This window comes from Myxine glutinosa, chromosome 2 (genome assembly GCF_964187855.1).
Source record: "Myxine glutinosa chromosome 2, kmMyxGlut1.1, whole genome shotgun sequence".
NCBI classification, from domain to species: Eukaryota; Metazoa; Chordata; class Myxini; order Myxiniformes; family Myxinidae; genus Myxine; species Myxine glutinosa.
Window position 1 is genome coordinate 74,835,280 of NC_136262.1, and position 16,201 is coordinate 74,851,480.

Consider the following 16,201-nt stretch of genomic DNA (forward strand, 5'->3'; position numbering starts at 1 on the left):
TTTCTTTTCTTTTTTTTCGTATACATAATCGAGGCTCGTGAAAGAGGTAATGTTTATCACACAAGCAAATCAAACAGACAAACAAACAAAGTGTATAAAAAGGGGAGCGGTAGACAAAATGGGGAGAGAAGGGGAAGCACATAAACATAACATTTGTGAGGGACATTGGGAATGTGTGGGAGGGAGAGGGCTTGGGGGGAGGCGGTGTGGGAAGGGGGGGGGGGGGAAGTATAAACACAAGGACACCAAGGACTTCCAGGAAAGAAGTTGGTATTTCAAAAACGTGGATTTGGGGTGAAATTAGCGAGGGTAGAACAGATCAAGGTTTTGGAAGGGGGAAGACAAGAGATGGTGCTGAACAGCTGTTTTAAAGACATGGAGGGAGGAGTGGGATTGAAGGGCGTGGGGAGTTTGTTCCAGAGGTGGTAGAAAAGAGGAATGAAAGCGTGAAGGTGAGCAGAGAGTCTTGATTTTGGCAGTTTAACCATAAGAGGGTTGCAGGCAGATCTTGTGCGACCTTTAGGAATATTTGGGGGACAGAGCCCAGAGAGAGCTGGAGGAGCAAGGCCGGAGAGGAGTCGGTAGAAGACAGAAAGACCACCAACCTGCCTGTGGTGAGTAAGTGAAAGGCCCACGGAGGTAGCTTCATCATGGGAGATTCCAATGATTCTGAACGCTTTGGTTTCAACAGCGTGAAGACGAGCTAGGTGTGAGGCAGGAGCACCAGCCCAGAGGGGAGAGCAGTATTCCATTGAGCTGCAGATGAAAGCCTTGTATGTGGTGAGGAGCTCAGGTGTGCCAAGGAAGGACTTCGCACGATGGAGGATGCCAAGTCGGCGACTGGCTTTGGAGGCCAGATTTGAAATGTGGTTTTCCCAGGAAAGGTCATGGCAGATAGTGAGACCCAAAAGCTTTAGTGACAGAACTTCTTGGAGAGGATTATTCAGAAAGTGGATGGGAGGGTTGTCCAGTCGGTCTTTTCCGAGAGAAATCGTAAGAGAGTGGGATTTGTCAGGATTGAAAGACATGTTCCACTTGTTTGCCCAGTCAGTGATTTTGTCCAGGTCTGGAGAGAGTGAGGAGGCTGCAGACTGCCGATCTGAGGGATGAGGAATGGAGCGGCAGAGAGTGGAGTCATCAGCAAAGAGATAGAGAGGATTTTCTCAAGAGAGTCGGAGAGATCATTGATGAAGACCAGAAAAAGCACAGGGCCCAGAACACTGCCTTGGGGAACTCCAGCCTGAACAGGAAGAGGAGATGAGAGAAACCCATTCAGGGCCACACGTTGACTACGACTAGAGAGGAAGTCCTCCAGCCATGCGTGGAGATTTCCATGGATACCAAAGGAGGAGAGTTTGGTGAGCAGAGCGGGGTGCCAGCCCATATCGAAGGCACGTGATATATTGAGGGAGACAGCTCTAATTTCCTGTTTGGCATTGAGGACCTCCATCCATTGTTGAGACAGCAGAAGCACCATGTCCAGAGTAGAGTGACCTGGTCTGAAACCAAATTGATGATCAGAGATCAAGTCATTGGAGAAGAGGAAAGATTTCATATCTGAAGCAATGATGGATTCCATGACTTTGCTGATGATTGGGAGAAGGCTGATTGGTCTGTAGTTACTAGGATCTGTTTTTGCACCTTTTTTGCGTAAAGCGGTGATGTTGGCTGATTTCCAAGCAGATGGCAGTTGACCTTGAGCAAAAGAGAGGGTGAAGAGAACAGAGAGAGGGAGTGAAAGAGCGGAAGAACAGGATTTTAGGACCCGTGGGCTGATGCCGTCAGGTCCAGTTGCAGAATCAGAGTCGACGGTTGACAGAAACTTTTCCACCTTGTCAGGAGGAAAGTACACAGAGTCCAGGAGCAGCTGGGTACGACTGGGTACGGTGGGTACAGATAGGGATGGGTTTGTGACACAAGATTTAGAGGCAAACACAGATTTGAGGCATTCAGCTGTTTCATGTGCGGAGTCAGCTGTGTAGCCGTTTGAGGTAAGGGAGGGGATGGAGGGGGAACAAACAACAGAAACAGATTTGACCAGATGCCACCAGGATTTGGAAGAGGGAGACAGATAAGAGAGTTCGGTCTTGAGAACGGAGAGATATTGTTTCCTGGGTTTCCTGAGGGTGGACACACACTTGTTTCGGGCTTTGTGAAAGGAAATGAGATTTCCTTCCGTTGGATTTGCTTTCCAGGAGACTAAGGCAAGTTGTTTCTGGGCAACAGCCTCACCACAAGATTCTGTGTACCATGGATGGGAGGAAGGGTATGACAACTGAAGATGAGATGGGATAAATCTGTGCATGAGAGAGAGCAATTTACTCTGGAAGAATTCCCAGGATGAGTTGATGTCAGAGGTTCTGGAGATGGGAGACCAGTCCAGATGATTGATGGCTGCTTGACGACCGAGCCAGTTGGCCTGAGTGAAATGTCAGACTTGTCGACGCTGAGGAGGCTCCCTGAGAATGGTCAGAGAGATGTCCATAACAAAGAGCAAACCAAACTAAATGTCTGACGTTTAAATCAGACAGGTTCCTCCAAGATTCTCTCTAACGATGTTCTAATCATTTGCACCTGAGCTGGTGCACCTGATTCTAATTTTAGGTATATGAAGTAGTGATAAATGTAGGGGTGTACTTACTTTTTCCACATGCGAAATTTGCATTTATGTTTATTTAAATTATACAATGGACTACAAAATGTAAATGTTTCATGATATTTGTTATATTATATCACCTTTATCTATCAATATTGTTGAAATGAAGATCAAATAGCTCTATGTTGAAATATGTTGAAAAAGTCAAAACCTTACATGGGGTGTACTTACTTTTTCACGTGACTGTATGTTTGGTGATGCAAGCAACTTTGCATACTCAGCCTTGGCCTACTTAAGAATGATCAACAAAGATGGTTCAATCCACTGTTCCTTCGTCATGGGGAAATGTCGTCACGCACCTCTCATGGGCAGCCTCATGGCCGTTCATCTCTCCAACATGGTGAAAGCCGAACTAGACTGGTCCATAGAGTCCAGCACGTTTTGGAAAGACCCCATAACTGTCATCCAGTACATACAGAATGAAACAAGGCGATTTCACAGTTTCGTAGCGACTAGGCTCAGGAGATTCACGAGCACACCATGCCAAATCAATGGCATCATGTGCCAGGGCCCCTGAACCCTGCAGACGATGGATCAAGGGGTCTACCAATACAAGCCTTCCAGCCGGAATGTCGCCCGTGGACCTTACTAAAGTTCTTATGGCAGTCAGAAGACCTCTGGGCTCATCAGAAAGTAAACAAGGTAGCAGAAGATGACGTGGAAGTCATAAAGTCCCGAGATGATGATTATGTGATGACTGTGGTTACTGGCTCCCCTTTAGATGAGCTGCTGAGGAGATTCTCATCATGGTCCAAGCTACAAGTGTGCATCTCATGGCTCTCGTGATTCGTGCAGTATTTGCGGTCTGATGGCAAGCCGGAACCTGCTCCCCACACAGCTCGAAGCGATATTAGTCTGACAGAGATGCAAACTTCACCTGGGCTTATTGTCAAGATAGTTCAAGGGCAGTACCTTCAAGACGAGTACAAGGCTTTGGCATCCAGTAAACAAGTCAAGGCTAACAGCAGGCTCTCGGCACTCTGCCAAATTCTACTGAACTAGCAACGGTACCTGCCCTAAGGGCAGGGTTTCAATTGGGAGGCCCAAATTAAAAGGCAAAATATCAGAAATTGAAGGCTTTTTTTTATTTTAAACGATTCATATAAACATTCGTTGAATCATATCACATGCATATCATCAAACTCTAAACAGTACATGGCGCCTATTTTGAAAAAAGATTGAATTCTGCAAAACGGAAGCAGCCGCTACACGTCTTTCTCAGTCGCACGTTTATGTGTGAAGAGTGCGCGCCGAATCTGTAACACGGAAGCAGCCGCTACACCTGTTTCTCAGTTGCTTTGCACACGCTGACGTGTTTCTTTCGTTTTGTCTTTTGTTTTCGGAGCCACACGTTTATAAAGGAAGAGTTCGTCAGGAGTCGATCTACTCTCTCCTGGTACGTATAATTTCAACAAAAGCCACATCACTGTTAATATCGGTAAATATTATTCCATCGTGTTTTGAAAAACAATATACGATATAGCCTATTTTACTCCAAGGGGTCCCAGGAATACCCACCCAAAATATCGTTGCGATCGGTTGAGCCGTTTTTGCTGTACCTTCGAACGGACGGACAGACATTTGGTGAATTATAGTAAGAAGAAGAAGATGCTATCAGAGCCTACCTGTCGCTTCATTGACGGACCACTTAGTTATCGTCTTTGCCAAAAATTGCTATATTGGTTCACTGTGTCTGTATTGAATCGATAGATAATGATAAACTAGACCAGCATATGGGAATATTTCATTCGTTTACGAAGTGCCCTCACATCTATTATTGCTCGGTGGATGATTGTGGCTTTGTTTGTCATATGCCCCGAGGGCAGTTTGCATTCTCGTAAGATATCCGATGTTATTAGTCCCCTACCGGTGTACACCGGAGGGGACTATAGGTTTGCACTCCGTCCCTCCGTATGTCAGTTCGTCACGCAAAGAACAGTTTTCTGGACTTTTTTTTCTAAACTCTTAATGCTAATGATTTCGAACTTGGTGCATGGTTTCCTCAAGATAAGTTACAGATCGCGTTCGAACTTCACGACGTTTCGATCATTTTTGACAAAGTTATGGCACTTTGAACTTTGGTGATTTCCCCAACAGTTTTCCGGACGACAGACTGCCGGTAGGGGACGTGTATTGCAGCGCAATACTCAGAATGCTTGTTGTTCTGCACAAAGTGGCCCGCAGCACGGCAACAGCCAACAGTTCCTGCCTGTTGCTTCGCTGATGTATTTGTCTTATTCAAAGTTTCCCTTCCTTGCTGTAAGATTTTTCAGCAAATGTTAGAAAATGTCATGTCATGATTTAGAGAATTTGCCTGCGGATTCCAGTGATCCACAATTATTGTTGTAATGAGGCTTAATTATTTGTAGGGCAATTTAGTTGTAAGACACTAATTTGCCTGGCATGTAAAAAAAGTTATAAAATTTAATAAGCGTGGAACACAAGGCATGTTTATTTAATTAAAGTGTAGTATTCCATTTGAAAACCGGATGTAAATCGGTAATTGGTGTCTGCAGACCCCTTTTAAAGGGCACCCTGGCAAACATGGTGCTTTGATGTCTATTCTGGATGAATAAATCAACTATTCATATTGATGTAATGAGATGTGCACACTCACTAGATTACAATACTCGTACTCTCTATATATTATAACATGGGTACTTTTGTGCTATTTACATACTGGTAGCAGGAATGGTATTTTTTGTTTTACTGTTTTGCATACATCTATCTATAATTCCAGTAATCTCTGTACGTTTGTACGTTTGTACGTTTGTACGTTTGTTTGTCTGTGACCGCTGTTTCTCGACAACCACGGGTCCGATATACTTTAAACTTGCCAGGTATATTGCTGGGGACCCGAGGATGTGCCTTTTCAAGGTTTGAAATTAATCGGACAAGTACTTACCGAGCTATGGCGATTTAGCCGTTCGCCGTTCGCTTTGGCGTTGCGAATGGACCAAACCATTGCATGTAAATAGAGGGGGGGGGGGGGTTCTGTGGTCGTTGCGAATGGACCAAACCATTCATGTAAATAGAGGGGGGGGGGGGGGGGTTCTGTGGTCGTTACTGCCACGTGGTTTCAAAGTTTTTTTTTGTTGTTGTTGTTTGCACGCATGTTTTTTTGCACCCACGTACGGGCACGCCCTAGGATGTTTACACACACACACCCCTACACAAATTTTTTTTTTTTTTTTTTTTTGGCAAGGAACGGGCACCCACGTACGGGCACGTCCTAGCTTATATATAGTACGGGCATGCCCTAGTAATATGTAAATGGCCTAATTGATAGATTATTCTCGACCCTTCTGTGTAGTCCACTTTCTGGTATATACGTCTATATTCAGTTACAGGCCTGTCGATATCCGGCCTAGCATCAGCATAGTGATGAAATGAATAGAGCAAGTGTTGTTAATTAAAAGCATTCTTTGTCTCAAACAACCTGCACAGTACTTCCAAATACACCTCTCTGACCTGAGGTACAAGATGCTCACAATTCATGGCCACCTCTAAGGATCAACACAACAATTAGAATGTGTAAGTTTGAATGAGGCAAGATGGCGGTCAAGGTCCATCCGACATTCAAAAGATGCAGCATTATCTTCAATGTCCATTGTGCAGACAGAACAGGCCGTAGCATAGAGACTCTTGACATTTAGTCTTTCCAATATAGGTGTCACATTCATTGCGTCTGATTCTCTGTAAAGATTACCTCGAGATTCATCCCATCTGTTTCTGAGACAAGCATGTGTCTTGACATGGTTTGGTTGAGATGCACTTGGACCTCGCCGATGGACCTTTTGCATTGCAATGACTACGCGCATGGGTGCTTCACATCGACATTCTAATATGTCAAAGCTCAATGCAGGTTCTTTTCTGTTTGCTCATGTCCTACCTGGTGCTGACTTCATATACCATGCATGCTTACCTTCTGCTTACTGGATGCCTTACTCATCCCAGCTGACACCTGGGGCAGCATTGTCCTCTAAATATGTGAAATTGTGGAGATAGCACTCGCTTTCTTCGTCCATCTTCTTAGTTCCTCATGTGATGATACAAATATGTTTCTCATCGAAGAATCTTTATATATCCATGCATTGTTGGAGGTACATTTCCAAAGATATTCGGATTTGGCAGGAAACATGACCTTTTAGTGTGGATGAGAGATTGTACGATAAGTAATTTATCTACATCTTTCAAAGGCTGTTGCTTTTCTTTAACCTGATCTGGAGTCTTACACCCTCGGTCGATTTTTTTTTTCCTCCTCTGCCCCTCCTCTCAACAATGTCCAGCTACAAGGAGAAAAAGTTTGAAATATCAATTTCACATAAAGCTTGCCTCAAGGCACCATTTTCTGGAAGCAAGGCAATGAACCCAGAAGTAGCTATAAAAGCAACAATGTTGGCAAACTGAATTGGTTCTCCATCACATGCAACGATTTCTCCCTTGAGTGTCCTTTTTATTGAATGGTAAATGCCACGGCTGGTTGATTTAGATCACGGCCATCACGCTGTGTGGACACAAAAAAGCACCTGCAGATGTGGCACCACTGGAGGTGTGAACAATCTGTACGTGAGCGTACAATGAATGCTAGGCAGGAGTGGAAGCAGATTTTTTTTTTTTTGTATACAAGATCGAGTTTCGTGTAAGAGTTAACATTGATCACAAAAAGAGAAACTGACACATAAAACATAAAACATATGATAAAGGGAGTGAGAGAACAATATGGAGAGCAGGGACATCGGGAGATCTGTGGGAGGGAGAGGGCTTGGGGGCGAAGAGGCATGGGAAGGGGGGGTGGGTGGGAGAGGTAATAAAACAACAACACGTGGACACTGCTAGGACTTCCAGGAAAGAAGTCGGCATTTCAAAAAAGTGGATCTGGGGTGAATTAATGGGGGAAGAAAAGATCAAGGTTTTGGATGGGGGAAGATAAGAGATGGTGGTGGACAGCTGTTTTAAAGACCTGGAGGGAGGAGTGGGATTGAAGAGAGTGTGGGAGTTTGTTCCAGAGGTGAGAGAAAAGAGGAATGAAAGAGTAAAGGTGAGCAGAGAGTCTTGATTTTGGACTAAACAATGCAGAAATCAAGAAAATGACCAAATACCAGGACCTCAAAAATGAGGTCAAGAGATCTTGGAAGCTGAAGAGCTTCGACATTGTACCAGTGATAATTGGAGCATAAGGAATGATGAAGAAGAACATCACTGAGATTTTGAAATCCATCCACGGGAATATTACCACAAATGAACTACAAATGGAGGCAATCCGCCGGGGTTCGGTGACGATCCTGAAAACAGAACTTGGAACAAAACTCTGAAAAAGTTGAACAGCTTGAACTGTGATCTCTTACCGAAGAGGAGATGGATACTTTGGGTCCTGGAAGGACTCCGTTCCACCTCCTGAATCGTGCAAATGGAGATAACAACCAACGACACACACACATCTCGTTTTTTCATTTCTGTTCCTCACAATTCTCTCTTACACACACACACACACACACACACACACACACACACACACACACACACACACACACACACACACATCTCGTTTTTTCATTTCGGTTCCTTACAATTCTATCCCTCTTTCATTCACACACACACACACACACACACACACACACACACACACACACACACACACACACACACACACACACACACACACACACACACACACACACACACATGCTATATACACATATACAGGGTGATTGAAAAGTAACTCCCTATTTTAAAATATTTAGAAATTATTTATTTATTGTAATATTTTTCTCAAGTTTTTAGTGTTTGTTCCTTAATGTATGAGAATTTAATCTGTGTTGGTTTTTTTTCAGATTATTTTTTGTTTGAAATTCGGAAGCCCTACAAACATGGCTGGACGTCTTACCCTGCAGGAGCGTACCCAGCTAGTGGTATGAAGATTGGTCTGATCTCTTTAAAAATATCCTCTGGTCTGATGAAGCGGTATTTCACATCAGTGGGTTTGTGAACCGTCACAACTGCTATTACTGGGCAGGAGAAGATCCTCGTGTTATTTCAGAAAAAACGCAATATCGGCCCAAGGTAACGGTGTGGTGTGGAATGACTTCGGAAAGGATTGTAGGTCCCTTCATTCTTCGCGATACCATGAATGCCAAAAGGTACCTCACCATGCTGCAAGACGAAATCTGGCCACTTATCAGTGCTTCGGAGAATGTTGAAGATTTGATTTTCATGCAAGATGGCGCTCCTCCACATTTTGCTATTGTTGTTCGTGAATGGCTGAATACCCACTTCCCTGGGAGATGGATGGGTCGTCGTGGTCCGTATGAGTCGCCAGCCAGGAGCCCTGACTTAACACCATGTGACTTTTTTCTTTGGGGTTGGGTAAAAGAGCAAGTCTACTGTACCAAACCAACGACTTTGGAAGAACTTGAAGGGCGAATACGAGAAGTTATGTCTTCCATCCCACAAGAGTTCCTGGTGAAATCAGTTGACGCGGTTCCCGGGCGGCTTGAGAAGCTGGTGGCGAATTCTGGTGCCCATATCGAATTTTAAATACAACTTCATGCTATACGCTTTCTTCTTATATCCATTTCTTGTAAAAATTATAGTTAAGAAATAAATTATAAGTATTTTAAAATAGGGAGTTACTTTTCAATCACACTGTATATGCACATATATATACACACACACACACACACGTACACACACACACACACACACGTACACACACACACACACACACACACACACCAGGAATAATTTAATATTGCCTTTCTGGCAATATTAAAATGTTTATTACCTTTTAATATTACCGGCCTACACATGCAAGCATGGAAACGGCTGTAAGATGACTATGATGATGTTGATTTCACATAGCTACAAAGGCTCAGGCACCATAGAGCGATTTTTTAAAATACAAAAAAAAAATCAAACTTTTTTTCCCCCAAATATTCAAAAAATATTTTGCCCAAAGCACTCCCTGACACTCATTGATGAACCTTTGCAAGTTTGACGAAGATCCGTTCAGCCATCTGAGAAAAATGCCAAAACACAGACAGTCAGACAAAGGGCTCTCTTATTAATATAGATGTATCAGTATGTATGTACGTACTAGCTGTTTATCCACCTTACAAGTGGGACATACTCGTAGCTATATAAGTTTATGGCAAGAGCGCATTCACAGCAATAACTATGTACCTTGTACTATGACAACTACGTACTTAAAAGACATATTCACAATTTGGTGGATTTTGGTGGCATCTTGGACTGCGTTTGCGCATTTGCCTGAAATATGCTCATGCACCACACCCTCTTCCTGAAAGGAGCAGAACCTCCCATTCCCTCTTGCTGAGGAGAGGGGCAGAGCTTACATCAGGCAAGAAAACGACCATACTGTACTGTATACGTATATTATAATGGTCGCATGGTCTTCAATGACTGTCTCGCCATCCGACCGGTAAAGCATTGGACCGAAAAGATCTCTGCGTCCGTTGGTTTAATCTAACATGTACTGACATCTTAGAATACACGAGCGCAGCAAGTCTGCTAAAAGGAAGAGCTGAGCACTGCTTTGTCAGTGTTCCACTTTTGTTGTGCTTTAGTGCAAGCCCAATTTGCCTGCATTATGGGTTAATAAGCCAATTTTGCGAAACGCCATGGAGTCACTCCCGACGACCACACAATGTTTCATCAAAATGGTAGTTGAATGTAGAGAGAAAAGGGAGGTGGAAGAAGAACATGGCTGCACAGCGGATATCACGAATGGTAACAATAAATTAATCCAACGCATCCTGGAATCATGACGGCCTTAACATATATGCCTTATCTCTTTCATTTGTGGAACAGATAATGGAGCTGACGAGACAGAGAATCCTGTGGCAATGCTTGCGCATGCGGTGTGAGCCTTTATCCGGGTACACAGCGAACTGGTGCGGGGATGTCCTTGCGCCACTTTATGTGCTGGTCCAATCACGTTCAAACGCACCATGAACCCAAACCTCTAAGATTCTCCAACACCGAACCCCAGTGAGCCACCAAACAACCAGGGGTCCTGGGACAGAGGAAGAACGAGCAGGGCAGAAACACCATGAAGCACCAACCCAGAAGTGAAGAACCTTCAACCAATAATCAACAACTGCGTATGCGATGTGTGCTTTTTATCATTCCCATTGAATCGTCCATGGTACGTGCTAATTAGCCGATGCAGCCTGATAGATGATAATTGATGGTGTGTGCCCATTGGCTGGCAATGACGAAAAACCCCACACCACGGACAGATAATGATCTATGGAAGTGCCTACCAACCTGTCTGATGGTCTTGAGCCTGAAAGATGTCCAAATATGGGATGTTTCTGAAGCATCTCATGTTCTTGCTCTTAGCCCACGATTCATGCTCGTGGCCCGCACTGATTTGCAGTTAACTAGAGAAGAAACTCCATATAAGGATAGATAAATGTCGGGGAAGCCTCACCAATTTATGGATGGGGGAAAGACAGGGCTGAGACACAGACACTGGGGTGGGTTGGAAAAGGTCTTGACAGATCGGACACGTGCTCGACACTCTTCATAATTTACTACCTTTACTAAAATTAGTTTTTACTAAAAACATTTAAAGTTTTTTCTAAAATTACTTTACTTTTACATAATTTACTAAAACTTCCAACTATATCGGTCATGAAAGAATGAAGGTTCATAGACGGGCACATTGTACCAAAACCATCGTATTTCTTAACACCAATGGGAAGGTCATATCTGGGCCTTGTTGATGCATAGGGTAGGTTTAAAATGATATTTACTATTCATCATGTTTGTGCGGAGGGGGTGGGTGGGAGTGGACGTTATATGGGCAACTTTTTAAAAGTGCCATTAAAAAAAATTGTCTGGTTGCAGGGCCACAAAAGAAATTATACTAGATTTTTGCATCTACTGGTGAAAGGAGAAGCGTCCGTTTGTGTGTGCATGTGTGTTATAACCATGGCCACCTCCAGATAATTGTGTGAGTATTAACTGGAAATGATAGGAACAAGACTCCTATCATCCACGGATAATTCTCCTATATTTCCGTGAGTCTATTATGCATTCAGAAACGGAACAATAATTATGGTTAACCATGATGAAATTGTCACTCTATCGTCTAAATGCTGAAAAATTATCTTAAAAACGATTTGAATTACACATATCACGCCAGCAATGGCAAGTTAAAAGTGAGCCGAACCCGATCAGGGAAAACACACAAACACACACCCACACAGCACATGTGCAGAATGCCTCGTTTAGCATCCATATGTCATTTTGAAAGTCCCTCATTGGAGTTGTGACGAGCGGCTGAATAGGCAATGTATGTATTATGTTTGCATAAAGGAAGAGGCGAAATTGAGGATAATATGATATAATTCGAAAAGGGGAGTGAAAAGGAGTAATGCTGGAAAGTGTGGGGAGAGTATGAAAATAATAAATAAATTTTGGAGGGGAAAGGAATAAATGGGCCATTTATCTTGTGTCTACAAATTACCATTCCAAATTCAAACTGCAATATGAAAAATGTGAAATGCGATACAATGATGCGGTTTGCTGCATGTGAAAAATTTATCAAAGTTGTAAAACGTGTCCGTTTAATCAAAATAAGCCCTTTAGCAGGACATGGAGCTTAATGTAGCGGTTCCAACGGCACCATTTTTATAATGCTATGTCAGTGGGAACCCTTTACAATAAAGCCTGATGGACATGAAAGGAACATACAAGGAACAGCAACAGTTTTTTTTTTCTTTGGCAATTACGCGAAGATTGGTATTTCCGTCAGCGAAGCAATGAGTCTTGTATGCTACTTTTAGGTTAAATAAAAAGAAAAGATGGCCCCAGTGTCGACTCTACTCCAGTATGCACTTCAAACTGAAGACCTGCTGTGGTTGAAATTAACCAGATTCGGTGGTGTAATGCTAAAAGCTTTTTGCTCTGAATCTGGGAGTTCGGTGGTTTGAATCCTGGTCTAGTCGTACTTTAAAAATGGTAGAGCTATGCTTCCATGCTTGATGTTCAGCATTTAAAAGGATAGAGATAGAGTACAGACAAACAATCATAGGTTGGCAATATTAGCGCAGGCTTTCTAGGCCCAATGGCCTCTTGTGTCGAAGTTCCTTGTAAGGGAATATATACGGGTGACAATTAATTCATGAATACGTTTGTTTTTGTTGATAAATTGTTTTATTTAAGCAGTATAACTTAAGGATACCAGAAACAGTATAACTTAGGGATACCAGAAAGAGTATAACTTAGGGATATCAAAAACAGTATAACTTAGGGATTAGTCAGGTTCACTATGTTTTTTCGTTCAAAATCATGGTAGATTAGCAAACCTATACATTTTTGGAAACGTTATTACATGGAAAATCTGAAAATCAATGTTTACATTTGCCAATTCCGACCAATTCGATTCGACCAATTCGACCAATCGACCAATTCGACCATTCGACCAATCGTTTCGATCGACCATTCGACCAATTCGATCGATTTGATTTGATTCGATTCATCGAATTCGATTCGATCGACCATTCGACCAATTCGATTTGCCAATCAATTTGACCGACCTTTGCTTGTGTGGAACGGACTGTGAAAACGATGCGGACTATATTGTCGGATACGACACACAGGACAGTGATGACGAACTCTAAATGGCATATTCTGTAATCGTGTATGTTTGATGCCATTGACTGCCTGTGTATATTTTGTCATTGATTGCCTGTGTAGATGTGAAGTTATACTGACTGCATGTGTATATATGATTTTGCTGACTGCCTGTGTATGTTTGGTGATATGAATTATTGTGACACATTTTGATGTTATTAACTGCCTGTACAAAATGATAACATGTATTTGATTATGCAACTTATCGCGAATATAAAGACGGTATTTTGCAATTCAAAACCTTTGATTCGTGTCTTACCATTCCCCATAGCACTAATTTGATACTTTCATTGGATTCCTTGTCCCTGAAAATATAGGTTTAGTATATTTTAAAAAGTTTTTAGGGTAATTAGAGGCAGAAATAGAACAAAATATGTATTTTACAGTGGCCATTTTGAAAATCCAAAATGGCCGCCATACAGGTATCTCTCCAAATGTAAACATTGATTTTTAGTTTCCTTATGCTATAACCTTTCCAAAAATGTATAGGTTTGCTCATCTACCATGATTTTGAACGAAATATAATTTATTGACATAGTGAACCTGACTAGATACCAGATATTTAAAAGAACATTGTGTGGACAATATTGGTGACATTTCTACTTAATTTCTTCAAAATGACTGATGTCAGATAACTTCAGTTGAAACGGATCTAAGTAAAGTGGAAAAACAAGTTTTCCATTACTTTTAGTGTTTCAGAAGAGATTACCTTAGAGATTACCGACTTATTTTATCATGGATTGTCCACTGGTTTCAACTGCTTTGACACTTGGATTTTGTAGGGACAGAGACTAAGATCCTTCTTCACAATTGCACGCATATATTTCCCTGTTAAGGCCTATTTCTTGAGACCTTCTTGCCAACTTATTTGGGCTCTGTAAGACTGCTTCTCTCACTCTTTCAATTGTTTCTTCAGTTCTTCCTGAATTCCTTCTCCCTGACCTTTTTGCATCTGCTACAATGCCAGTTGTCCTGTGTGCTTTAACATGGCGTAATGTTGATTTCCGTGTGCGGACATGTTCACAAACCAAACTTGGCCCAAAACTGTTTGAGTGATTGTAATAGAGTAGTGAATGCCAAAATAAAGCCCACAATAGTGGCTTTGTGTTCCACACTGCATATGTCCATTTTTTGTTTTGATAATTGGGTTCAATTTTCCAAAGCTTAGTCCTTCACATCACGTGAAAAAAAACAAAAAACCATATTTCTCTTCAAAAGAGTTGTTCATGATTATAATGTGTCTATGAATTAATTGTCATTCTTTATGATGAATCAAACCCAGGACCTCAGGACCACAAATTCAGCTATCCTGCAGCTTTCTAATGAAGCAATGTTGCTTTTAATCTTTCTCCCATTCATTGCGAAGTGTGAGAGAATCTAATTAATTTACCAAACCATCGAACAAAATACCTTTTGCATAAACATGAACGCGCTTAGTATGCTTTCATCTCTCCAGATTCTAGCACTACCCTTGACATTATATATACTTTGTATATACATTGACATTGTACTTGACATTGTATATACTTGACATTGCATTATAAGCAGTTATTTTGTCCTATCCAAATAACCCATCTCTGCTAGTAATGGGGTCAAGGTGTGTTTCACTATCAATAAAAATGTTTTTACACACATTGTTGATGTTCAAACAAAGAAATAAACTACCTCCTTCATTTTGAGTTGTTTCACATCAAAAGAAGAAATAATGGAAATTATTATTGTATTTCAGATCACATACATGATTGTCACGTATGTGTTTGAGAAAAGCATATTTGTATGTCAGATCCAACGCTGTAATATTAAAAACTTCGAAGCTAATGTATCATGAAAGGCTAACACGTCATAAAAAACAAGATTCGAAAAGGAAGGGAAATTACGAAGATAATTCAGAAAAATAGGAGGGTAGTGGAGACTTTTCCGTCCCCAGGGACTCGAACTCAAACGTCCCCACTACCGAGCTGTTGTGGTTAGGGTTAGGGTTAGGGAGAGAAAGGAAAGGAAGGAGGCATTGCCCCCATCAGCTCCTCCATTAGCTTTAATATCTGGATAAAAATATATAATTTTGAGCAGTTTGTTATTTTTATCTATGGTGAGCATCCTGCAGTAGACAGTTATTGCTATTATACAAAGCTTGAAGCACATTAAATCAGTGGGTCCACGACACCAATCTATAGCCCTAATCTCTTGGAAATTATTATGGAATTCAAATGATGAAAATCCACGAGGAATTTCCCTCATTGATGGAGATCGCCATAGCAATGGACCCTGTAGACTCGTAGAGCATGCGGAGATCCGAGCCAAATGAGAGTGTTTGCTTATTATCTGACAATGTTCAATACACGTTGAAAATGTAAATGCGACAATGGATTTGGGGTTTATGCTTTCGTGCATCCGGTTCACACATTCTTTTTACAATGTCTTTTGGAATGTTGTGAAGAACATCAATTTCTGGCTGGCGAGCTGTTTCATTCGATGGGCCATGCAGAGAGATCCCCAGGACACGGTTCTTGTAATAAATAGCCTGCTTCTGCTGCAATGGCCTTCTTGTGTCTGCTGTCGATGCAAGGCTTGGGATTGAGAGTATCCAGGCTTTGCTGCACCTCCATCTAAAATGCACATCTTTGTAGTCCAGATGGCTTTTCCTATCCGAAATCAATTTCTGCTCAATACTAATTGATGTAAATGACGTCACTGGTGACGTGTTGGATTATGCAAGTGAGACATCCTTCTTTGCTTCGCAAACCCACACGCTAAAATATGACTTGCTCTCTGAGCTTATTCTTCATTTTTATACAGTATTTATGCCACCACCCCTGAAGTTGGCCGGAGGTATTATGTTTCCAGGTCGTCTGTCCGTCCATACATCCATCCGTCCATCCA

General features: G+C 42.0%; 1 protein-coding gene across 1 annotated transcript in view; it reads left to right on the forward strand.

Annotated features, from left to right (window-relative positions):
- The first annotated feature begins 3,520 nt into the window (after positions 1-3,520).
- The window catches only part of FRMD3 (FERM domain containing 3), a 94,092-nt gene continuing 81,411 nt past the window's right edge, over positions 3,521-16,201 (forward strand). Inside the window, exons 1-2 of the mRNA XM_078772602.1 lie at positions 3,521-3,599; positions 10,487-10,536. Of these exons, the coding sequence (XP_078628728.1) occupies positions 3,521-3,599; positions 10,487-10,536 (129 nt within the window). The remainder of the gene's footprint in view (positions 3,600-10,486; positions 10,537-16,201) is intronic.